We start from the raw sequence: 26872 nt of genomic DNA on the forward strand, positions 1-26872 counted from the left end.
ATTCCATCTATCTCCCTTTGGGTCTCCACTCGCAGCAACCTCCACGTGGTGAGACCTGGGTAATATTATTTAGCATTTAATTAATAATCCTTATTACTCTTAGCCGGGTAATGCAATTATTAATTAAAAACTAAATAATATTAGCAAATTGGCTGCGATCCGCCTTGCATAAGTCATCATAAATATAGAGTTTCTTTACTAGATTAGTTTTGATTCTCATTGATTCATCAAAGATTCTAGAGTATTGTCACAGACGAGGTATACCAGTAGATCTTTCACCCAATGTATTTTTTCGACCCATTTTTATGGAGTCTCGAACCTCCATTATCATTTTCGTGCTATTTGTAATATTACCAACAGATTTAGAAATGAATTTCAATCCCTGCATAGTCAACTCACATGTATTTATGCACACACTACAGCTGTCAGCCTATCAATACTAATTCAGTGAATAGTTTGTCAACTGACCACCATCCATGAGAAGAGGACGCTAAAATCACCTCCGAATTTTGCAAGTCGGTATGACAATCAGATTGGACCACGAAAGTCCATAATGTATAAAGTATACCTGGTGTGTGATGCAGGGAAATTACTGCAATGTTTAATAATCTATTTCATACCTCATTCATGAAAGTTTGATTGAATTTTCGATTTGTTCAGCACCTCGAAATGGTTGATATTCTCTTGTGTAGATGGCAGATCATAACGTTTCCTACAGTTGCAAATACAGTTTTGTTTACGTGATCTAGAATGCGACGTAGATTTTGCGTACTTGACGATAGTGAAGGGCATGCATAGCAATTAAGAATAGTATTCCTGTACAAATGGCAATGCTATGACGACATAACGATCGATAATCACCAACGAAGGAAATCAAGACAATTGAACTCTTTAAGTGTAATACAATGCAAAAATCACAGACTGCTAACCAGACGTGGTCATTTCAGTAAGTAATTTGTGTAATCTATGATATACGTCTCCTAAATCCTTGGCAGAAATATTATCCCCAAAGTATGAAATTGACAACTAACAAGAACATACTTTCTAATATGTTCTTATTTTCATTTTAAAATGCTTTTCCAGCACAAGTGACAGTGGTAATTCTAATAATTTATGGCCAGAGCTTTGTCAAATGAATCAGGTCAAATGTTCTGTACGCAAAAAAGAACCAACAGATACAGAAGAAAAAATAATGAACTTGGATGATTCTGAATATCCTGAACTAAGCAGTTCAATCATCGGTAATAAGAATTGTCTAACACTGAAAAAACAATATTTGTCAAAGTCTACTATTGAAATTTTTACACCAATACAATTAAACATGGAACCAAAGAGGCCAAAAAGGTTTAAGAGAACAGATAAAATCTGCATTAACCTTCAAGAAGCTTTGCAGGTAAATTTTAACGTACAAAATTATTTAAGAACTTATTGAATTGCTATACAATAAAATTTCTGTACAGGACACCAGATGCACAAATAAAATTAATAACAGAGCATTACCAAAATTCAGAATCAATATTTATAAGGGGATTCCTGGTATAACATCATCAAACATTGTCGACAAAAACAAAATTTGCAATTTGAAGAAAGTTAGGATATGTATTTCCAAGGATAAGAAACCCTCAAAGTTGAAAAGAATTATTTTATTAAATCGTGATATCAGAGCACATATAAATATGCAAAAAAGAGAGGCTTTTGAACGTGAGAAAATGCAGGCTATTTGCCAAGATGTTGATAGTATTAATTTCAACGCTTTAAAAATTACTGCTGATCCTGAAATAGACCTAAATTATGTTAAACGTATGTGTACAATGACACTGTATGGTAAAGATTATGGATCTAGAAACGTGGAACATATTCCTGAAAGTTCTGTGTATCACAGGCCAGATGTTATCAAGAAGCTAAATAATCTTTGCATTCAAGGAAAATGTATGTCAAATAAAGTTGTTGAAAATAGTAATGCTCAAACTACTTATCAAATATGTGACGATATAGTTGAAAATGTCATAAAACGTACATTTTCCCTTGATATAAAAGAAGATATTAAACAAGATATTAAACAAGAAATTAAAGATGAACCTATGAGTAACACTGAATCAGACATTACAAATTTTGTAATACATTCTCGAAATTTTAGAGAGTAAGTATTTTAGTTTGTATGCACACGAATAGCAGGATATTCTGTATCATGTGCATACAGTACTTAAATATCTTTACATACTGACGTACGATATTATAACATTAATTTGTATGCTTGACTCCTTAATTTTTATTTATGCAATAAATATTATATTTTGTGTTATTAAAACGTTTATCAAAGTTGTATTTTGTAATCTTTCCTATTCCCTTTCCGCAATTATAACCTCGTAAAATTAAGACTCACATATCTGATAACGACGCTGCGGTATTTATTTTGCGAGTTGGTACATCTTGCAGATACTGTACGAACATGTTAACACCAAGCTTGACCAATAGCCTAGAGATACTTCTCCGAGAAATTAAAAGACTTCAAAAAAGGCTACACGAGAAAAATCCGAACAAATCCAGATATAAACGGCGTTACTATGCCGGTTTGAAGGAAGTCCGGAAACACGTTGAATTAAAAAAAGTTAAATTTGTGATTATCGCACCTGACCTTGAGAAAGTTGAACTCGAAGGTAAATGCAAACTGTGTATTTTGAAGTTAAATATTCGACTGCAGGACTTTCGCATGTTATACTGAACGTCCAAATTTGCGTATGATATTTAAACAATTTATAACATTACATTACCTGATTGCAGGTGGATTGGACGACCAAGTTGACAAATTGCTCGAAGCGTGCAGGATGCAGAACGTGATTTACTGTTTCGCTCTGGGTAGACGGAAATTAGGATATTATTCTCACGGAAAAGGACTCGTGGGCTGCATCGGTGTCGCAAATTACAGTGGTGCTGAAGTAGGGATCCTCACTTTTGAAATAACACGCACAAAATGAATATTGAGTACACTCACGCCTATTTTTGCAGGAACTTTTCAAAAACGTTTTAAGAGAACTGTTGCACGCCCGGAACGCATTCAAACAACTAAGTGGCGCTAGGAACGCCATCATCGACCTATCGAAATTAATTTCGGACGATTACCTGCTCTCGGAAAATATTACTACTCTTATAAACGTTTTATCGCCTAATTATATACACTGCAACGTACATTCCTAAAGAAAATGTATTTAGAAGTGTATTTAAAAATGTATTTATTAATATTCATTTCGCGCCATTTGTCGGAGTGGTGAACGACCAATCATGAGTCGATATATAATCGAATCGACAATAGGTTCCCTGTAAGTGTGACTGCGAATACGATATCCAGTTGTGATACAAATTTTGTACGTTTTATACGTTTTGGTTAGGTTTAAATAAAACATGAAACGTTCTCCTCGTATTCTTTTGACTGTATTATCCCGATTGGGACCGCAAAGGTAATAAATTACTAACTTTTAGTTGAGATAATGACGAAATAACTGCCGATCATTGTTGAAGCACAATGGAACACAACCTCCGATAATCGTATCGACCTCACCAGCGAACCAGAACTCACCAGGTAAAGCAGATTGATCGGATACACGTATTTAACCGTGGGCAGTGAACATGTGGGCCGCGTTCCAATTCTACTGAAGTATGGAGAAGAGGATGTTCGATTTGCCGAGTCTGTGCGTCGACGCCGAACGAGAAATTTCAAGCTACTCGTTCGTTAACGATCCACACGTGCATGCTGCCATTTATCCTAATCAAATGTAAACACGAGATAGGTCCATGATGTTGCCAGTGAACGAAACTGGTGAGTGGTTAGTGTCATGGCTATGCACCAGGTGTACCCAGTCTTTTACTCGTCGATAAAATATTGAACCGAAAACATCGGATCGCGAGTAAGGCTGGGGCTTCCTCTCTATTTTATTCGAATTAATATAACATCTTTAATATACGAGTATTTTGTGAACCGATAAACTTTACAGATACCTGTAGTACAATTAAAAATTTAAATAGGGTAAAAGTGGGTTATAAATCAAATCCTCCGAGTTTATAGGATTTGTTTAAGATTTAGCTTCATTCGTGATATATTATTAACGATATTGCATATAATATTTATATTTGGTAGATAAAAAGTAGTATTACCTACAGGACAATGATGTCACTCGTAATTAACCTCAAATGATCACATGTGACTTACCATACACTAATGTAAGTTGTAAAGTAGGTCTGTTTGTATATGTTTATATGCAGACTGTACATCTCTTCAGATTACTTTCTTAGAATTTGTGATTCGAAACAATCCGCGATAAGATATAATATTTAAATATACTACCAGAATTTGATAATGATATCCGAATACTCGAATAATTAAAGTTTATTCGTTGTATTGGAGTTTTTGTAAAATATTTGAGCAATAAATTATTCGAATAGTCTCGGCATTAGTCACGAGCGGCGCGCATTGCTTGGCTGCCCCCAAAATCAAAACCAACGCACCGATGTATCTCGGTCAGACGCAGATACTTGGCTTAATTAGCGCATCGGTGCGCGTGGAGCATACACGCGCGATCGTAGGAGGATTAGTATCGATTATCCATTAATTTTAATGAAAGATGTTAATCGATTTGAAGTGTAAACGCTTTATCGCCCGGTTGCAGCGACCTCAGGACTCGTTAGCATTTAGATTCTTGCACTTCTTTTCCTTCTATCGGGTGACATGTTTGACGTACTTAATCTTTTAGCTAACAATAAACTGTAAATTCCTAAATCTAGGTGCAGAGATAAGTAAAAAATGCGGAGTAGAATTTTTCTTCTCGCGTTTTCGACTTATTTTTTGCAGGTTAAATCGCCTTTTACTCAGTCGTGCCATTCTTTTGTTAGCAGGACATCCTGTACCGTACGGACTCCAATTTAAACCAAACACGGAGACCTATATTACCGAAACTGCTTCAAGAATGCGTTGCTCAGGGTTCCCCGTCGAATTCCACCGGGCAAGATACCGAAGGCTGATGCAAGATGGACACATTCGATTGATTTTGTAAGTGAAATAATATTGAAAACTTGTATAGTAACTTTAATCAGCCACTTTGGCGTTATAATACTCATCCTCCGTAGCAGTAGAAGATTCATTCCTTAATATCTTCCTATTGTTTAGTTACTATAGTCTTTTTTGTAATATTTTTCATTGGAATCTTCACAATGGAAGTACGTTTCTCGTCGATATATCGAACATCGACGTAATTGGGACCAATAATTATGCCTATATTGTTCCGATTTATGTCCCATTAAATAAAATCTTAGGAGCAATCTTCCCAATAATACCGCGATAATTATCGTTATTATTTTGGCAATATCCGTTTAAGCAGTACTTCAAATAATAATTCTTACTTAAATCTGGGGATAATAAATCAATGATTGAGCAATGACTATGTGTATCGCTTCGAACGTTATAACTTTGGAATTTTTGGAAACACAATCATAATAATACACATGCTCGTGGAATTAAACAAATGTATTTTATTATCCGAGCACTTGTGTTCGCAGAGTTTCATCCAGTAATACTAGGATAAGTATGGTTAGTTAATTCACTTATAACTCCTGAAGAGGACCAACATATGGCTGAAACGTAGTGTTAATAAATACTTTCCTGGAAATGAGTACTCCATTACGCCAATAAAACTCGCAGATATTCCAGAATTCTCTTTATAATATCCAATTAGAGAAGCTACTTCCTATTGCGATGAAAATCTTCTTTTCCTGTCAACTGCAGCATGTGTCCCGCGGCATGTTAATATTAACCATACGCGCTTAGAATTATGGAGAAATATTATCTGTTTAAATGCGAACATCGGCGCAGGACCAACCGAGCTCGTTAGTTTTATAAACTATTTTTGAAATTATATCTATTACATGATACGTTTAAAAAATCAATTATGTATATAGCATCAAAGAATCCTAGGTATTATTTAAATAAAACATTTGAAAGATGTCGATTAAAAGAAATCGATAAGTCCTTCACCGATTTACAACCCGAGATCCCGTTTTCGAGATACAAGCAATTCAATTTCACTAATACAATTCACCGCGCATGCGTTAATATCCCAATCAGCTGACTGCGTGGCGCCACATGCGCGATCTCATGTATAAAAACTTCAAATGCTCGTATCTCGAAAACTAGGCCTCGCATTGGAAAACTCTAAAGGATATTTCAATTTCTCTTTAATGTTTTGTACGCAATTCTGTATTTATTCTTTTATATAAATGCAAAATATTTCGTACCAAACGTAAGTCATATTCTGCAGCTTTTTGGTTCGTAGTAACGATAACGCGATGTCTCAGAAATGCATTCGCGTAAGAAAGTTCGGTAATCCGAGGGTTAATAATATTGTTGAGAATTTTTAAAGATGGTGGTGGTGGTGTTTTTACTAAAATTTTGTCCATTGGGTGTAGGCTGGGGAAGAGTCGAGCAGCCCATGGAGGGCCCCGGTGGAGAAAGATGCACGGAGAGGCCGCGGCTGGGAACGGAGCCGGGCAGCGAGAGGCTGCGGGGGAAGTGGATGCCAGGCCGCGTGTGTTGATGCAAGTGCGGTGACTGTACGGTGCTGACTGGCGGAGTCAGTCAGTCAGTCAGTCAGTCGGCTCGGCACCGGCCGCGACGTACGATCGCGTGGATTTTTCTTGGCTCCGTGGCACGTTACACGCCTCGACGTTCGTCGGTTCCGTCGTTCGTTCGCGCGCGACCCTCGTCTACCTGTTGTTCGTCGGCCCAGTTTTTCCAGCGTGCCCGATTTTTTCTCGCCACGAACGCCGACTTGCGCGACCCGCGTCTCTCGGTGTGCCTCGTCCGGATTACCGGGTTCCCCGAAATTTCCTGTGCTGGATTCAACATCTCCGACCGTTCGCCAGGTAAGAAATACCTTCGTTCCGGTTTCGACCAGAGATGGGGACCATTCTTGTCCAAATAAACTGCCCAATAACGAACTAAGGACACAACGTTCGTTCGTTACTCGAATCAAAATTGGAGTCTGAACTATAGAAATCATATAGATATGTTTATTCGTGTCCTTACAGATTACAATCTTTGGTATATTATATTAATTTGACTTACTTCTTAGCTCACTTATTATAAAATGTATGCTGCTAAAATGAATGTCTTCGGATGTTTAATGTTTGAGTAAAGCTTTGCCCATCTCTGGCCTTGAAACACTCGTTTGGAGCAGGGACGTTCGATTTTGAATCGACCTTCTTTGCTCCGATTTTTGCACGTTCGATTCTGGTACTAATTCTCACGAAATTCTATTATTATTCCACATGGATATCTTTATTTCTATTTGATATTTCCAACGAATTATTGAAAGGATACATGTGATTATTATGCCTTAAGCTTTGTTGTCAAACAGTACCTGTCAATATTGTGGGAATATTTTTTCTAGCAGAACGGTTATTATACGAAACAAGCAGTATTATGATTGATAATTACTTCCGATTATTATCCACTTAGATTATTTCCATCGTGGAATGCCTGATAAAGTGATTTGTTTATTACTTAGTTTTCAGTTAGGATCGTAAGTTATCTTGTTTTAACTCACCAATTAGATAAAATTCTCATGAAGATACGTATAATCATTTTATATTATATTAGTGACGAAAGATTGCTACGAATAGAAAAATGATCCCTCGAATCGACTCTAATCACTTCGATTCATACCAATTAACGATTCCAGAGCAGATTTCTTACACAACGTTATGTGTTCGATATTGGTAGCCTTCGCTAGAAGAATCGATCATCCAGTCTTCCGTGAAGTATGAATCAGACTATTCTTTCAGACATCCTTTATTATGATTATACCGCAATTAGACAGTGGCAGATGTAATCTAATTAGAATTTTGCCCAACCCTACTCTCTTCGTATACCACAAAAATCATCGGAAGATGTAAATTTCGATCCAAAAAGAAAAAAGAGTTTGGGAGTCACTGGACCAAAGATTTCGAGATTTGCATATGCGAGATGGAGTCCATTTTTTTACCAGACAGGAGCGCCCTCTAGTACGAGGGATTCTCTGGCATTCCGCGCGAGAAACTGAGCGCCAGAGGTCACGTGACAACGGGACGCGAGAACGAAAGGAGAAGAACCGTTCCTGCGAAAGAGAATCGACGCAGCGTTGCTTTGGAGCTCGTGGCCGACGGGCTGAATTATTTCGATGTCCCGTTAGGCGTCAACGATCGACGGAGATCGATGCTCGTAAAATTCGCGGAGGTCGAGCAGGACAAATCCTCTCTGCAAATCCGTCGACAGCCTCCCGATGACATCACAGCGAAACGGGAAAGTTTACTTTTTTCTCCCCCCTCGTTGGACGAGATTCACGATAATTCGCGTAACCGCAAGCTGGTCGGATAAAAACCAACGAATTTCCACCGGCAACGATTGCGTCGTTTCGTTCGAATTGACTGATTTGTTTATTTTGTTCGCGTAATCGCCTCAGGAATTCACTTCGACGGTTCCGGCCTTCATTTCGGGTCCCTTCGACTTTCAGGCGTCGTTGGTTCAAGAGTACTGATACAATTCTCGATAACGCGTTCGATTTGTCAATCTTAGTGACTCAAAGTACATAGGGGATATATTGGTGCTTCGCAGAGTTTGTACAATGGTTTCCAAATATTTGGGAAGCGCTTCTCCTAGATATGACGAAGGTTCACGATGGAAGCAGTGAACTATGATTGCTACGGATGATCGTTGTATTGCGTCACCAAGTAATTCTTGTTTGGAGCGAAGGTGACCGTAATGTGGAAATAGGGTGTGTCACTTTCAGATCTTCAGTAATGCGTACGATCTTCTTAATGATTCAAAGTACGCGTGAGATAATATATTAATGTGTACTTCCCACGTCTGGAGCAACGATTTCCAAATATTAGGAAAGTACTAGCTGCAGATGATGACTTCACAGTTCAAGTCTACTTCTTGTTGCTTTGTATGCAGATAACTGAGATATGGAAATGGGACACCGGTCTTTCGAATTGCAACAATATTAATGATGCGTTCAGGAAAATGTTGAAAACAAAGTTACCAAGGTCTTTGTATATATTACACGCAGACGGATCTAAAACTGTAGATGGTGTCTCGACCGTCCGTGCCCAGCAATTGAAGCAAGAAACATGAGCATAAATAATCGTGCATCAGTATTTACAGCTGAAAGCGTTGCCATTGGCAAGGCCCTTGATACAGCTATTAGTTCCCCGATTAACACTCTCCTGACCTGCACAGACTCGCCATTGCTATTCAGGCTCTCCACATGCGAACAGAAGTGAAAGAGAATCTTGTAATCTTAACAAGTACAAATTCAAACCAATCAAAAGAAAATTCATCGACAGGAAGAAAATATTTCTGTACATTCCATGAGGACAGATCTAAAGCAACATTTCAGAATCTTATTTGGAACATGATACTCCATGTTTTTATGTATACTTCGCATTGGAATCGACAGGCTCGAACGAGAGAAACCTATTAAGTTCGGTAAGACTACTTGGGACAGTCTCTCGAATGGCGTGTGCCCTGTAGCAGGGATTCTCGAATAATGCGCAATGCAAGAATCCTCAGGAGCCGTAAAAGTTAGGGAGTTTGGGAATTCCAACAGTTTCCAGTTGAGCCCTACACAAACAGAGTGTAAAAGTTCACTACAAACATCCCATTGAAATTGCCAACAAACTGATTACAAAATTAGATGTAGCAGGTGGCTTTAACTCTCCAGAGGCATCACAGTTTGCCCCAACTTCTTCTTAACCCCACAGTGATAAATTCGCTATACCGGAGACCTGGAGAGAATGTCCCTGGATGAAGCTTAAATTTATCTGCTATTTTTTTGGGAAACTTCATTGCTATCATCTTCATACCCGATCTTAGTCCCTCGATGTGGACTTGGTAACCTGGACGGATTCAGATACAATCTAAGAATCCAGAGCTAAGACGACGAAGAAACATTTTCTAAATTCAAATTTGACATAGTTGGGCTCCGAAGAGGAACAGGTTTCAGAGATTACCGGTAAAAGCGCGGGTGTGGCCGAAACGCAAAAGTTACCACGCTAACGCCTCCGCGATGAAAGCGTTAATTGGAGATGCAACCGAGGGTCTAGCGTTCCAAAGGCAATTTTTATCGATCGATGACCCTATTCACAAATGACGAAATTCTCGAGGATTCGCGACGCTGATCGCGGCACTTTGTCCTAAAGTGGGCGTCCGCGAACACTCCTTTGTGTACGTTCAGATACGATCGGTTTCTCCGGTCGTTTCAACGGAATCGATGCAATTAACGGTACAAACGGAACACCGTACGGGACAGGATCCGTCGCGTTATCGGTCGGGAAGCCCGACGACGTTTCGACCATTCGTTTTTCTGATCGTGCCGCTGGCATCTGTCTGGCCTAGAGATGCATAATCAGCGCGATAAATACCGAATACGGAGGCGTGTCGCTAGAACGCGCGGCGACAACCGTGATCATCGATGACTCGATGGAATAAAGTTATTTTTATCCGAACGTCCGACGTCGTGTCGCCATCGTCGAGATGATTGAGCTCGAATCGCTCGCGGGGCCCTAAAATCCACAGCAAAATGATAGCTGAGACTTTTGTGCTCTCTGGGCTGCTCAGGGAACTCCCTTCATTCTTCGAACCACGACGTCCTGCCCTTAACAACCGTTTCTTATTATAGGAATTAGTAGCATTGTTAGAGAATAGAGTTGTGGGACGAACTCGTCAAACGATTCGGAGAAAAGCGATAGGAGTCGTTGGATTTCTAGCATAATGTCGTTGCAGTCGAAGGTTGACGAGGATGAAGAGTAGTTGGTCCTTGGCTGGTAATTTTACAATCAATCGTTCATATTTCTCAGTGCAACGAATGTTGTTACCGCCTGTCATCCTGGAATCTGCTAGTTGGACTCATCCACAATTAATAATGAATCAATAATGACGACGCTGTTCTCTGTTTCTTGTGTCGGGGTTGCAAACGTAGGCTTTAGCAACACTGATGACCCAGAAAATAACTTATCGTGACTCGAGTTCGGCTCTGTTAGAGATATTATTACGTATTAATAAGCCGTTAAGCAATCCAGGATTGTTTAATGAACGATTAATGGCGTTATATCTGAGACTCTATTAGGTAAGCGGTTTAACGTGTAAATCTAGGATGAGACTCGGTAATATTGCTATTTGTACCGTTGAAATCCGGGTAGGAGGAAAGTAGACCGAATTATAACGTAACAAGATAGCGTATTTCGGTAACTGTTTCTTTGCAAGACGTGGAATTACAACAAAGATAAATGCTGACAGTAATAGACGCTAAATACTGAGTAGTGACTTGTGGCAACTCAACGGCTAGGAAGTTCGAGACTGGAAGGCTCTGTTCGCATAGTTTTCCCAGAGTTATTATATAATCATCTGATATGCATATTAGAGTATTTAGTGGAGGGATAACTACGTTAGTCTTTGCTTCTGTGGAAAAGTAAAACAGACTTTGTGCGAATGTATATTTTGGAATAGAAAGTAGGAACAGTAATGCGTAATGATTCTGGGACACAACTGCTCGAACTAACTTATCGGTTGAGCAAATATAGTGATTAAGGCTGGAGCAAGGCTTTGGACGTCCAACGGTATGGAAAGTATTAATTATTATGCAAAACAGAATTTTTATAGAGTAACAAGAGACTATCATAGTATTTAATAGTAATTTTCTATGTTAGTTTTGGGCCTAACTAACCATATATCGGTTTTTCATGAAAAAACAACTTTCTGTTTAGGTAGATAAATATTTACTACCCTCTTCTTCAAGAAGAATTTAGTATTCCTGTAATCCAGGGCAACTGGAACTGTTATCGTACCGAAACAAGCTTTTCTTAAGGGTGTTAAAATGCTAAAGTTGGAAGTATATACAAAATAAAAGCGATTTAAGTAAAGTGTGAAAAAGCGAGTACTCGAGATACGCCATTTTGGCTTGACAAGTATCCTGCTCGATAGGAATAATTTCTGGGAAATGTTTCCCACGTGTCGGGCACCTAAACTTTCGTCTCGGTTGGCCGATTTCACCAGCGTGACGCTTTTGACACGAGGACGAGGGATTTGAACGATTGGTGGGTTTTAAACTAGTTTCGCTGGAATTTCGTGGACGGTGGTTATCAAATTTACGGTACAAAAATTTGGAAAGAAAAATAGAATTCGGCAGAGCGCGTACAGGGATTTATAAATAGAATTTTAATCCTTTGAGGCCTTTGAAACGCTTATAAAGTGATCAGTCGGCGTGGCCCGTGCAACGAACGCCCACAGGCGTTCGAAAGATACGTCGAACGAATGTAACTATTGGATTTCCGCGCGTATTCGATATTCATAACCTTTTTAAGTCTCATTTAATCCTATTATCACCGCGTATCAATTATACTTGTAGCTAATATTTTATGTATATGGTTCTTATCCCGTCGTAAAATACAGTATTTTCGATCGCTGCAACCTCCATTTTGGCACACTCGGAACAGATTGTTTAAACAGATAATATGTTAACGGTAGGTTCGATAGCAGTCGATGATGGCGAAGATTAAAGAAACGCAAAAACATTTGCTAATGAAAAATGCAGTAGTAGTTTAATCTAATCTCGATGATCGCACGCAAACTTCGTTCCACTGTGTTGACAAGTGGAAGGGATGGTTACTAAACCTCGAGTGAAGTTGAAGATGAAAGGAATAAATAATTAATGGCCATTCATAGCAACAAGATTACACACTGCGTGCGTGAGACTTCGTATTGAATAGGTTTCCTCGATAATTGCACGTTCTGTTCCGTTTTTCTGGCGAAAATCGAGGTTCTACTGTCATTGGTTTCAATTTTACAAGACCAGTTAACTCGACAATTACATAAATCGTGGCACTTGCACTAAAAGTCCCACTTTTCTTTCAATCATCGACGTTTTCGAAGAGAATAGATTTTCTAATTCTCGGACAACAAGGTGCATCGTCGCAGAATTTCAACGGTTATTTCTGATGTCACCGCTAAGTATGTGTTCCACGCGCACAAAGCAACTTAGTCACTTTCCTCTTATTCATCAAAACAGCGATTTCAACCAGTCTTTATCGTAGTGCACGTAACGTGCTGGCAACGTTTCACCAGAAGGCGTTTAACGCGGGCGAACACGCGAGCCGCGATTTAAAGGAGAAAAAGCTGACACGTGAAAGTACGCTTGCGAAATCGAGGGAGAGGATATAATCTAATTCTAACGGTAACGGAATACCGTTTCGTTCGTTCAGTGGCAGGCTGCCAAAACAAACCGAACGCGCGTTAATTGCTACTAATTATTTGACGATTTCATTAACATCGATCTGGCCACGCGACGCAGAATGCATGTCGTGACGTCGTCCATCAAACCCTATCCGTTCGTTGAGTTATGATGAATAATATCGGGTCTACGCCTGTTAAACATTCGACGGTCTTCTATTTTTACACCGAATTATCGATAAACCGCGCACGATCGTTCATTATCTTCTAAAATTAAGTTATAAACTTTATTCGACACGCAACAGCGAATATGAGAACGTCCTTTTTTCAAACATTCTTGATCTCCGAAAGATACTCGTAGGAGTTTGCATATCTCGGTGTAATATGAGTCTGAAGAGGTCTCGTTATATGTATATACAGTCGTATCTTACATCTCGACGTTAAGAAGAAAGTCTCTGAGAAACTTTATGGTTCTAGAAGCTTACCATTTCTACTTAAAGTGGTCTGAGATATCTCGAATGATAGAATAGGATTCTGTATATAAAAATGAATCAAAAACGTGGAATAGAGTTTTCGTGTAGGTAGATTCGTTTTTGAGAAAATCCCCGTCGAAGATTCTTGGGGCACGCGTACGAGCGCGACGCTCAGCGTCTTTGGAATCGAATTTCTCAAAGACAACGCCTCGTACTAATAAATCCGACTTCACATTTCCTCTTTATTTTTTCACAGAAAATAGCCCTGTGCTATGTAACTGAGGGACTCTTATAAACTAAACATTTTCTTATTTCCTCAATAACTTCTTTAGTACCCTTCTTTACCCACATGTATTTTTTTAAATAATCCTAAATGTATCTCTCCTCGAGTAGTTTCTTCCAAATAAATTCTTGACGCTGGCAAACGTGTCTACCCTTTCAGGCTGCAAGAGATTGGATAGGAACGATATTGAAATAATTTTCACGTGGCTCGTGGACCATGGTTTACCGTTTTTATCCCGGACGAAAGGACCGTGAAAAGAGCCTAACGTCGAAGCCAATTGCCGGGGCTCAATTGGAACGTAACAGGCACACACGGTTTAATCTCTGTTTTACACGCCTACTAACATACGCATGTTGGTTCTCTCGCGGCAGTCATGAGGCCGTGAAAAAACCGGTGCTTCGGTTTATTCTTTCGCGATGCGATCCGTGGAGTCGGTTTCGTTCCAGTTTCCGGCTCGATATCCTCTGTTACGCTACCAATTAGGCCCTCCCCCTCCCTCCACCCCGTTAGTAATGAGGATTTCGATTCAACGCGCAAGCGCGCAGGATCGATCGCGTGTGAAATTCTTTCTCGTAGAGCGAATCGTTCACGCTGTTCTTATTTTTCGGCCCGGTTCATTAGCCCCGTAGAGTTTTTCCAGCGTCGTTAATCGGACGTTAACGAGGAATGGGAGAGATAATCGCGATCGCGTCGACGTGGTTACGCACGAAACAATTAGGGGACTTCGAGGAGTCCGTGTCCTTTTTTACTGTTCCTCGAGAAGCATTATTTCCGGCTATCGTCGAAAAGAAACAGTTTTCTTTGTTCGATTTTTCGTGCTGCGCAAAGTAAAAGTAAAAATGGGAGACGCGTCATCTTAGAGTAACTCACATATAGGGTCGTGAGAGAACAGAAAGGACACGTGTGCTTGGGCGCCATGTTACGAGGTCGTTGACCGGCGCCCCTGAAAGTAAACAAAGTTAAATCAACTCCTGTTACACGATTTATCCATTATTTGTGAAATGAAAATTTTTACGAATAATAGTCTCTTCTTGAGAATTGATATTAAATCACTTTCCATATTTAAATACTTCAATTTTAAATTCTATAATTATCTACATCTATTTAATTATTAAGTTCTAAATGTGTGTTTGTGATTTCTCTATAACTCTTATTATTTCAGTCCGATTCACCTGAAATTTTGTGTAATTGTTCTTCGTGTTCTTCTAGAAAGTATAAATTACTTAATCTTCAGAAAAATTAGTCATTCTTATTACTGTATTAAATACAAAACCAAAGAAATCAAAAATAGGTATCGCGAGTGGTTTCTAAGGAACGAGTTCGTATGTGTACAGTTTATATGTAGATTGTCCTGCGTGTAAATATTTTTCTTCGAAGGAATTTCATGAGCAAGTATTTTTGCTTTTATTTTTCGATCACGAACCGGGGTATATTGTGTCGCAGAACGCGAACGCGAACAAGCCGACGAAAGCAGGATGCGGAATCTCCTGTTACGCGGCTTCAAAGAAAATCTTGAATTTCTGTGCACGAAATCCGATACCACGACCGACGTCGAGCCTCACCTTTGTATCACGGTGATTCTCGATGCTGTGATTAATAAGATTCACCTTGAACGACAACGCCTGAAACGTCACATGCGAAACTCGCGATGAAACGGCACCGTTTCGTAAACGTCGAACGTGAATACGTGCTTTCTACGCGCAAATTCTATCAAAATTAAATAGTTTCTTATTATTTTAATTTATTTCATTTTTATTTGACGTCATTATTACGTGTACATAACAATATTCGATTCAGTATACGAATACTATACAAATTGATTTGCTTCGATATAGTATCTAGTTTAATACCTACTCGAGGTTACTCGTTCAGTGAAATTTGCTTCTCACAGGTTTAAGCACTGATTCATCTAACAGTATTATATATAAGACTTGGAATTTTATAGCCACAATATAAAATTCATTCGTATAAAATTTTAACCACCAAAATCGTAAAACATACTTCCATGAAAGGACTTATAAGCTCTTCTTAAAAGATGATGCACCGGTTCTAAAAGTCGCCATTAACATTTTCCATTAACTTCTTGTTTCGTGAGGCAGTATTTTTCGCATTGACATAAATCAGACTATAAAGATAATCAGATTACCGCGAGTATAGTAGTTTACATCAGAAAAGTGAATTTTGATGCTCGGTTGCTCCTTTTTGTATCTCCGTACGGGTCTAAATCACGGTACTCGATAATCTGACACTTTTTACATTCAAATACTTCTTATTAGCATTTCCATAAAACACTATACAATATTTTAATTTTCTTCATTGGGGGAATAAAATTAGGAAGTGTATGTTCCAATTATTAGAAAGACTATATCGATATTCGTCCAGAAATTATTACGTTTTCTAAACTGTGTTATTATAACATGCTACTATGCACCTAGCTTATTACACAGGTTATGTCATATGAGTCTAGCTTATCATACTATTTATGTAACGCTTCAACTCTCATTCGAACATGACATACATTAATAAAATAATTCCTCTTGTTGACCATAATTGTTTTCATCACATTCATTCACAAAATTGCAGCTCCTAAAGAACGAGAAAGAATTTAAAATTATCAAAAAGTATCAAACAGAAAACATAAGATAAAATATCTGAAACGATACGCTTTTTGCGACTCATTTCTATTTACATGATAGTTCGTTTGGAACACCTAATTTTTGTACCGTGTAAACATACTTTTCGCAGCAAGCATTTTACGCAGAATCATAAAGATTACCTCTCTGAGCCAGAGATGAGCAAACTCATACTCCATTAATAAGTTGCGGATAAAAACATCGTGTAAAGATTTTTTATTTGTTCAGTCGAATAATTATGAGTGTTTTGCCTTTGGAGTTTGGTTAACAACTTTCAGTTTGCCCTGCAGTAATTATAAAATCGTAAACGAAAAAGGTGCGTGTACTCTCCGGAGAAGTAACTCTAATCCAGGACCAATTTCTCCAGCTTTCAACTATACATGGCGCGTAGAACGATACATATTAACGCCCGATTTTCACCTAAAAAAAATAAATGGCACCGTCATCGGTGGTTGGGGACAATATTTGCGCAGCCAGTGAACTCGACTGCAACGTTGTCAACGTTATTGACAACACCATTGACGAGTAACGTTGTAGAATCACCGACGCGCGATGTTATTGAACAATCAACGAGCAATATTTGCATAGCTGTGAATTGGGCGTAAACGATAACTAAACAAACTTGGATCGACGATAGTTAGCATGTCAACGATGATCTCGACATGACATTAACATCGCGAACGACAACAACGGGGATATGTCCAAGGATGGGCAAACGTATTTCAAAATGTACACCGACGACGAATATCTAACTATTGTAGAATTATACGAACCTCCGTTATTCGAATGTTGACCCAATTATTTTATTATCCAAACAGAATATGATAGAGTATCTCTTACCGTAATACTTTTCCATAATAATTAATTCAAAATTCGAAATCGAGAAGCGCTAACGCATGATAATAATTATTGAAAATTTTGCATGGTCGTGCTACACGGACCACCCTGTATCTTATAATTACCGCCTGATGTTTGCACAGCCGTGAACGTGGCATAATAGCACCGTCAACGGAACGACTTCGGTGGACAATGCTCGCGAGCCGAGAACATAGCTAATAGTCGGTCTTAACCCTTTCATTCTCATAAAGAATAAGCATTTACAGCAACAATACCTATTCATAAAAACTGATTTCGTTTATTTGCTCGTGAATAGGTATCAACCCAAACAAAGCGAAGTTGCAATAGTTTTTAATATTTATCTGTTATTTAATACGAATAAATACACGGACACTTTCTCCTGTGATTTTTTTAATAAGTTGAAAATGCGAGGGTTAACGAATAATAGCATAACGTGAAAGCAGCATCGGTCGTTTGATGTGTTTGTTCGCGAGGAACAGTCATGCTAGAAGAGAGGTCTATTGTTCCGAGTCCGTGCAGTTTCCCTGTATCATGGTTAATAAAAATCGGAGGGACACGTTCTTGGAGTCGAACGATAACGCGAAGTCACGATCCTCGGCCATAGGCGGCTGCCCCGTAAAAGGAAACGCTCGTAACGCGGTCGTGGACTAAAGCATATTATTTACGTACTTATACACTGTTCGGAGAGCAACGATCCAGCAAACGTTCTATGCATAGTTAATGCAACGGTCGGGGGACGGTAACTTTCCCCAGCGTTCGATTATCAAAGGTTAGAAGTCTTCTCCGATATCGTCATGGGAAGACGAGACGTGATTAAACGAGTCTTCTGATTTAATTTACCATCCCGATTTTTGAATCGTCTTCAGTGAAGCTGATATACCAAAGAATAGAAATTGTTGGATATATTTTCTGGTTCAATATCTATAATTTATTGGAATAAAGTTAGGGCTGTATTTGAAACGGAATATTTATAATTGTAAAGGCAACTACTTTCGAAGTATTGAAAGAATTTTTCTCATATGCTTAAATATCGTTAAAGATTAGAATATATGATAAAGAGTGTCATTAATTTTGCTCGATTCGATCGTCTGCAATGCTTTTCCTCCGTGGCTTCCGTCTGTTGTCTTATAAGGGAGCTTGTCAGGTTGCAGTTCCGCATTTGCTTCGCGGAAAACGTACTGCGCGCCATTTCGAATTCCTTCGTGAGCGCATGCGCCCCACAAGTCACCTTGCATCGCGACTTCTGAGCGCGTGGCTCGAGTGACGAGTTGTAAATTCAATACTTTAACGAAATTGTCAAACTGAAACGTAGCCTGTAATATTTGAATTATTTTCTAAAATAAGGAAATGGTAGAATTTCCGAAGAAAACATTTCTTCTCGCTGAAAAATCTCAACTATGTAAGGTCGAGATTATCTGAAATTTGTATCCTATTGGCGCGTTTCTATCCGGACGGCGAGGCGTTCGCGAAAGTTGCTGGAAAGTAATAAATTGAATGGCGACGAAGTTCGGTGAATCCGTTGTTAATGGAGGGAACATCACTCGCGATGAAAGCCATCACAATGACGTCTTTATCTAGACGCGTACGTATTTACGTTATGTTCTCGGAGGATATCTTTCCGATTTATCTGGTTACCAACAGGAAGAGGAATTTCTAAACCGACTGCACGAGATCCTGCGACCGCTGCTTTTCCGCGCGCGCGCGTTTCTTTATACTACGATGCATAATCGCCGGAAGTGACCTATATCTGTAACCGCGGAAAGGGACGACAGGAATCTTATGTCGGTACCAGCTTATACAGGGCGAGGCTCTTAAGAGATTTTCCACGAAATCTTGGTTTCATCAGGAAATGTCATCAAATTATAAACGCTTCGATTTTATCAGTTATTTCTCGATTTAATCAGTTATTGATTTCAAATTTTCTACAAACTATTTAAAACGTTTAAATATGAGCGTATTCAGAGCGTGTTCAAATTCCTTAGAAAGCTCATCGGGATTAAATAAATAAATTTCGAAAACACAAATCACCATTTTCGAGGTTGAAACAGTGACTTAGTAGTATTTCATCAATTTCACTTGTCAGTTTTTCGTCTTGTCATCTTTTGTGAAAGTGTCAACTGTTTTGATACGCTTTTATATACTGCAGATAATATGAATAGAAATTGTAGCAAATGATAGTGCTGGGACGGTCTTCATACGATTTGAGACCAGAACTATTCATCAATAGTGTATTTTGTGACGTTGAAATGCCTCAAATTAAGGGTTAAAAATATCATGTAGTTCAATTTTAGATCACGATGCGTCTTCGTGACCAACATGATTGTTCTACAGTACAACGAATCGTTACACAGAACAATTCCCTTTCTATCTAAAATTAAGGATTCCATTATTCGAAAGTTTCCTTAACCAAACGTCCATGTTTTCCTACCAGTTCGAAGAAGGTTCCACCGTAATCGAACGATCGAATGTTCGAAATAATTCAACCGTCCGTATCTCGATAGGACAGGAACGCTCGATACGATACTCTTCGTTCGACGCGTAACGAGTGACTCGTTCCTTCATTTTATCGGTAGATAGAGAACGCATTTGGAGAAAGTATCGACGTCCAGCAGCCATCGAATGTCGATTTCAACCGATGCTGGATCGTGTTACGAGGACGTTACCTACTCTTAAAACCGCGAGGTTACACGTCAGCCTAGTCGTTTCACGACGTTACCTACTTAACCAGATAATGGCGGGAACGGTAATGCCAGTTTACGATCGCGCATTAGTATATCACGAACTCGATCGTTCCTTGGTAGCGTTTCGAATGTCTGATAAAAGCTTCTCAGTGTCTTATTCTCGTCGCTTATCCTTGATCCGCGTATTGACGGAGTCGTTCGTCATAATTGCATGCTGGCGTCATTAACAGTGAGAAACCAAACTCGTTAAAATGACGGATACAGAGAAGTCCGAGAAAGTGGATTAATTTTCTTGGAATTTATGCTGACTTTTCTGAGAATAAAAACATGGTTATACAGAGTAGTATATTCTACTGTGTGACGTTCTTGCGACCACATGGTGCCCTAGCTTCTGTTTTGTTGGAAGAATGACCTAATTTTTAAGAACTTCACATTTCCCTGTTTTCTTTTGAGGTATCAACTTTTGGATAATTTGAAATAATACCGTTTGGTCACGAATATTTTTCAACTAGTATTTATTATTTACGAGTTTATCGACCTTAACATACGCATTTCTTCGCTCCTCGAACGCGTTGGCAACGTCCGTGGACCACAGCCCAACGGACGTTGCTCGCCACGTGCAGACGGCCTCTTTTTTGTACTTAAATTGAACGCGAAACGGTCGTGTATCGTCGAAGGAATCGAGGCCGTTGGGTTGGTGCTCTCCTCGGCGATAAATACATCGCGTCCGAGAAGATTTACGCTCGCAGATAAGAACAATCGGTCGAAGAAATTCGCGCCACGAGAGCGGAAGATCCCGTGTCACTCGGCAGGAACGTTCCAACGATCTCTCGTTCGCTTTTTCCTGGCCGACGTGAATGAATCGCCGGCTCTCTAATTCTTGCGCGCGGCCAGCCTGACGGAATATTATTTAATCCGCGAGATCTGGCAATTAAGAAGTGAAAAGCTCGTGAACGGGAAGAGAGGCGTGATTCAGCGTTGGAGTCTCCGCCGGAAGTCCCGTTTTCCGTCTCAACGTGAGTTTCTTGCGATCCAACGACGCGCAAGTTCGCTCTAAAAATTTAATTGTTGGATCGTACGACCGATAAGAATAAATTGAAAGCGGGATTGGGACAGATAATTGCGAGTGTAAATGCGTAAGGTTTCGTATCCGTGACCAACGAATGAAGATTTTAGATCCGTTCGTAAATGAAGATCCATCGTATATTATAAATAAAATTTGCTCGATCGTTCCTTCGTTTTCATTATAAAAAAGAATTAAATTAAAATTGTCTGGTAGCTTTGACCGTTCTTGCAAAGTTTACCATGCGACTCGTGGTGTCGCGCGGAGTACAGAGAATTAAAATGGCGACTGTTTTTATTCCAAGACCAGTTACGCGAGCAATTTGCTGCCGCTTAATTATTTTGATTAGATCCGCAGACGACTCGGGGTGACGAGACAAAACGAGATTTAGAAAGTAATTTTCTCTGCTGGTCACCCGTTAACTCGTGGATGGAAACAGTAAAAAAAGGTCGGTGAGCGGTTTTCAGCCCTTTGTTTCCCCGACGTGGGTCGCGAAAAATAAAAATTTCGCCAACGATAAAACTCGATCAAAAGGTGCGTAAAACTTGGTCGGCGGCGAGTGGCCGCGGCTTTCCCATGGATAAATTTCACATTCCGCAACGAACGGGGATACTTTTATTTTGTCAACGTATTATTAAGCCGTTACCGCCCTACGCGAACCGTAAAACTCCCTCGTTCTGCGAGAACACTCGAAACGCCACGTGTACCAACTCCACAGCGGAAGTGGAACGGTACCGGTCTTCAAATTTTTCCGGGCGTTTTATTTCTTTCACTCCATTTTGTAGCTCCACGACTCGAGAAGCTCCGGCGTGATCCAAAAAATATGTATGGCCAAGAGAATTTCAAACCCTTTGCGTTTAAAATTTCTTTTTAACAAAGTATTCTTTGTCCTTCTTGGAAATGTTTACTATTTAAATTATCGTTTGTTTTCTTAATTTGTATCGTGGTACCTTGAATGAAACTTGAACAGCATATTAAATATAGTGTTTAGCTACAGGTGGGTAATCTTTTAGGGCAGCGTTTCTCACACTGGGGCCCGTGGACCCAGAACCGTGACAAGGCTGAGGCAATATTTTTAATAGAATACAAATTTTGCAAACATTTTTAAACCATACGTTGTTTTCAAGAATCTGATTCAAAATAATATTTAAAAAGTCTACCAAAAATTTTCCTTCAACGAAGAAGTCCGAACGTACGGCTGTCGAGCAGTGAGAATTAGATATCAAAAGTACAACGAAGATTGCACGGAAATGAGTCAGATTGTCAGTGTTATAACATGCGAGAATCAGAATGAAAACGATTGTGTAACGTGAAATTAGAGTCAGCATGTTAAGTAAGTGCTACAGTAATTTAGCATGAGTCGCGTGCTGAAGTTTCAAGGGCAATGTATCGCTTGTAACTCATTGCTTCTTTATCATACACAAAACGATATTGCTCGAAACGTATTGTCCCATTTAGAAGCGTCATCGGTAACATTGTGGGAGACAATTTTCCGGCTATGAGAGCTTGTAACGCGAGACTCGTTAGGTGTCACTCTGTCTCGGTGCATCCACCCCGCTTTCAAGTGAATCTGGTGGTTTTCTTTATTTGTACTCTAACGATAGAGTTACTAAAGTAGAGACATTATAACAACGATATAATATATTTCTAGGTTCTCGCTAAAAAATATGTTTAAATTTCAGGTCTGAAAGGATTAACGCGACGTAAGCCAGGCGTTCTAAACTCTAATAACAGTGGCAGAGCGGGGAACGGCCCATAAGCTCCGGGATTTTAGGTAAGTCTCTACCCATAACTATATTTTGTTTCAAATTATAAATTAAAAAATTGACTTTAGCCTGAAAACGATCATTTTCTTTTAAAAGTTTGCGGTTCCTCGTCAACTCTGTACACTATAAAATCTTGTGCATCCCCAAACGCGTCGAGTTTCGTACGTATGCGCGACGCGTCACGGCGTCGTTGGCGCGTGCATGCACGCCCGCGGGGCATCGAGAGGAGGAGGGGGAGGGGGAATGGTTCCCCCGTACAATACGAATGAATGGGCACGGCACGACATCCGGTCGGAAGAATGGATCGCGGGGAAGGAAGCGACCGTCTGGCGTGCGCGTGCTCGTTCGCCGGGCGCGTTGGCGCGCAGGCGCGAGCGCGGGCTATTTAAAGAGCGCTCCGCGTGCACACGGTATGCGAAAAGTGCAGCGGCGCAACGATCACGGGGCCTCGTAAAACATTACGAGCCTCTTAAGGCGGAATCGTTTGACCGCGAGGAACGCCGTCGGGACGCTCTGTTGCGTCCCGTTCGTGGCGCGAGCCTCGGACGCCAGCAATGCGCGCGATAACGGCACGCAGAACGGTGTTTCGCGCGGCGCCATTAGCGTGGTCGTATCGACGCACTTCGTTTACGACATTTAACCCACCACGCGTTGGGCCAACCAAAAAGTAATTGCATTCCTTATCGCTGGGCGGCAATAAAATAATGCACGGTTAACTTTCACACAACGTTGGGACTCGACCAGGGTTGACTATTTTTCGAAATTGGATACAATATCGTTGAGATATCAATATATGACAAATTTAAGCTTACATTGCAACGAAATTTCAGTTTGTTTGACTATCGTAACGATTACAAAAGTAAAATGGAGAAAAAGAAAATGAGACGGGGGAGAATGGAAAATCGCTGGAGTGTCCTTGGCGCGCGGCAAAATCGTTTCTATTTTTTCTTTCCCTTTCTCACCCGGTCGTTCTTACGTTCCACTGACGGGATAACGGCATTCCGGTTTTGCGGGCGCAATTAGGCGGAACGGAGCATAAACACTCGGAACGTCGATCGGTATCCTGGTGCACCGAACAGATTTATCGGAATGATATTATGAAAGCTCCGCAGGCGAGGTGCGAGTTACCTCGAAGCTGGGCCGATTCTCGACTCAATTAACTTTTTAAATGAATCTATCGTTAAGTGGAAAGCGCTGGTCGGCTTTCACGGTTTCTTGGATTAATTGTGAAAGCCGCGTTTAATTGGCACCACTTTGACGCACAGCCTTCGATTCGGAGTCGACGATTATATCCTAACGATGCACCTTTCCAGCGACTGGGAATCCCGCGAAGCCGACAGGAAATGTTAATATCGTCGTTTAGAATCTATTAACGCGCTTATGGCGGTTTTACAGCGCGAAGGAAGCGAACGTGTCAAAGTGGATAAATATCATTCTCATTTTCTCAGTTATTATTAAACGTAACAGGGAGGAAGCATTGCTAAATTTTAAAATTCTTGCATTGTTCAATATTTTCGAGTATCCTGAAATAAACAATACAAAATTACTCTAAAAAAAGTTTATCAGAAGGTGTCTAGATACTTCCACTTTAGAATGGACCAACATATATTAACGTACTTAAGCCTAATATTAGGTACTTACTTCCTTTCCAAGCCTAAGATGTTATAACACAGAGTTAGACTTCGTTTTCCCAGAAGAGTTCCCCTTCTTAAGCAGAATCGGTTACATTCAAAATAAATCCAACATCCCACTGATCCATCACGTAAAGGGGGAAAAAATTCTGAAACCCTCTTACATATTCCAGCTGGCGTGCTAACATCAATAGAAAATGTACTCGGTACAGATCTTCTACTTATAGACAGAAATGCTAAGAAAAATATAGAACCATCTTCCGGAGATTACTAATTATAAGCTTTGTTAATTCCCGAAGGAGATCCAACATTTACAATCTGTGACGTAATTAATGTAAATTGGAGTCTATTCTTCGAACGACTGTAAAATAGAGGAATTAAAAATTTTTTTTCAGTAAAATTGGGTTATTTCGAAAAGTATCGAATTTCGCGTGCAGTGAGCCAATCAGTGGCGCGTTCGCGATCGCCGCGCCCGTGGATTGGCTCATCCGTAACAGCGATCCCGTAGATCGCGTCGGTTTCTCGAGTGACGAAATCGCGGGGCGTTTGAGCGTCGTTCGCGATGCATCGAAGCGTAGAGCATATCCGATCTTTCGCAACGGAGCAACGCATCTGTTCTCGCGGCGAACGGGAATATGATTTATGGACGGCGCGCGAGATAGCGTGCAGCTTTAATTCGTTCCCGTGTCTCGTCGCGCTTCGGGAAGGCAGGAAGTCGCTGCTTTATCGAGTCGTCCCGTGAGTAATAGTCGTCTCTTTTTGCGTCTTAGGTGCATGCGTGAACGACTTCCCGCTTACTGTTTCGAGAAATTATACGAAACGATTCCAGAAACTGGGACGAACGCTCAGCAAATGAATCTGACCGAGGAAAAAGTTGCGTTGATCCATTCAATGTTAATTAACAGGATTCTTTAAAATTGATATCTATCGAACACGGAAATCGCTCGTACGATATTTGAGAAAGGAAGAGAAAATTTTGTTGTGTAATTTCCAATTGCCCAAAAAAATAAAAGTTTGGCCTCGCGGAAAATTTCACAAGCCCCGTCTGTCAGCAACGCGTGATTATGTAAGTTTTGCAACATTGAAGATTTCGGAACGCTTTCCAGTTACGAACCATTGCATTTGATTCATGTTCGAACCTGGCTGGGGTGTTCGACCCGCATTCGTCAAAGCTTTGTATCGCAACGAAGACTCGGTAAGCATTCCAAGCCAAAACTTTTTACAAATTCTGCCAGTTTTGTTGCAAAGCAGTTCGTTATAGGATTCGATATCTCGATGACTTGGAACAGGAGTATCGCCAGCGTCGCGTTCATTATCCTCAGAATTTAATAGTTGAGGAAACATCGAGGACGTAACATGTCGGTGCACCCGAGAAAATTGTTTTCGTTGCAATTAAGACTGGGGTATTGTTAAATGTCGAAATTAGAATCAACTTCAACCTTCAACGAACATTGCTCTAAAATTCTCGGTCCGTTGAAATAAATAATTGGTAAAACCAATATGTCGAACTTTGCTACATTTTTAATATTGATTCTACACTCAAGAAATACCATATTGTTCTCGTATAGATCAAATTACAGTGAATCATCGATAACTGTTGCACATTCGACACTTATAGATTATTAACCCCTATCGAGTAACTCTAAAAGCTGTATTCGCTTCTATACTTCGCTAAATTATTTCCAAGTACTCGAGTTAACATCGTGTACGTTTAATTTGGGCTTCACGGCGATGACGGGCGCCAGAAAATTTCCACGTAAACGAAAATTCGCGTCAGGTTTAAATTTATCGGGTGCGTGCCGATGGCGTCCTTCGACGGTTGGACTGGCGATGCGTCTCCATTAACATCCCCCTGTACGTTCGCGGGGCTCTGGGTTGTTTTGTTTATGCCCGGCGCGGGGCACTTTAAACGGGACCATTCCCGAGACGCGGAGCGCCGTGCACCAGACGTCGAGGTTAAATTTAGAGGCGGCGCGTCTACTTTCGGACCACTCGAACGCCCTTCTAGAGAGGCTTAGCGCGCGCAGACTAAGCCTCGATGCACTTCCGCTCGAAATAACCCCCGGACGTGAATCCACAACGAACGAGATTAACGACCAATGGTGGCTGGCTGCAATAGCTTTGCATCGGTTCTGCCCCGGAACGCGAGATCGAGGGGCGCGTGCCTACTTCGGAGAACTTGGCGTACAGGAGACGGGATTGGATTAATCGTGGGACACAGGGTTCTGCTTT

The 26872-nt window shown here is 40.3% G+C and overlaps 2 protein-coding genes across 4 annotated transcripts in view; both read left to right on the plus strand.

Moving 5' to 3' along the window:
- Nucleotides 1-722: 722 nt before the first annotated feature.
- LOC143346290 (uncharacterized) lies at nt 723-3350 on the plus strand. Its single transcript, XM_076774256.1, has 6 exons — nt 723-946; nt 1084-1393; nt 1461-2140; nt 2437-2657; nt 2782-2936; nt 3007-3350. Exons 1-6 carry the CDS (start codon nt 906-908, stop codon nt 3193-3195), a joined length of 1596 nt encoding a protein of 531 aa, XP_076630371.1. The 5' UTR covers nt 723-905; the 3' UTR covers nt 3196-3350.
- Nucleotides 3351-3648: 298 nt separating this feature from the next.
- LOC143346289 (uncharacterized) overlaps nt 3649-26872 on the plus strand; it is a 73994-nt gene continuing 50770 nt past the window's right edge. For 2 of the 3 annotated variants that reach the window (XM_076774252.1, XM_076774255.1), the window contains exons 1-4: nt 3649-3814; nt 4885-5041; nt 6454-6909; nt 22926-23017. The gene's annotated coding sequence lies outside the window, so the exon portion shown is untranslated. The remainder of the gene's footprint in view (nt 3815-4884; nt 5042-6453; nt 6910-22925; nt 23018-26872) is intronic. The other variant, XM_076774254.1, reaches the window with a different exon arrangement.

The sequence above is a fragment of the Colletes latitarsis genome, chromosome 10 (genome assembly GCF_051014445.1).
Source record: "Colletes latitarsis isolate SP2378_abdomen chromosome 10, iyColLati1, whole genome shotgun sequence".
Classification (NCBI taxonomy): domain Eukaryota; kingdom Metazoa; phylum Arthropoda; class Insecta; order Hymenoptera; family Colletidae; genus Colletes; species Colletes latitarsis.

What these genes read in the sequence shown, in the direction of transcription:
- LOC143346290 (XM_076774256.1), top strand. Translation starts at nt 906, where the DNA reads ATGCAAAAATCACAGACTGCTAACCAGACGTGGTCATTTCA. An exon ending in AACCAGACGTGGTCATTTCA is followed by an intron (nt 947 to 1,083) that starts GTAAGTAATTTG and finishes ATGCTTTTCCAG; the next exon opens with CACAAGTGACAGTGGTAATT. An exon ending in CAAATTACAGTGGTGCTGAA is followed by an intron (nt 2,937 to 3,006) that starts GTAGGGATCCTC and finishes CTATTTTTGCAG; the next exon opens with GAACTTTTCAAAAACGTTTT.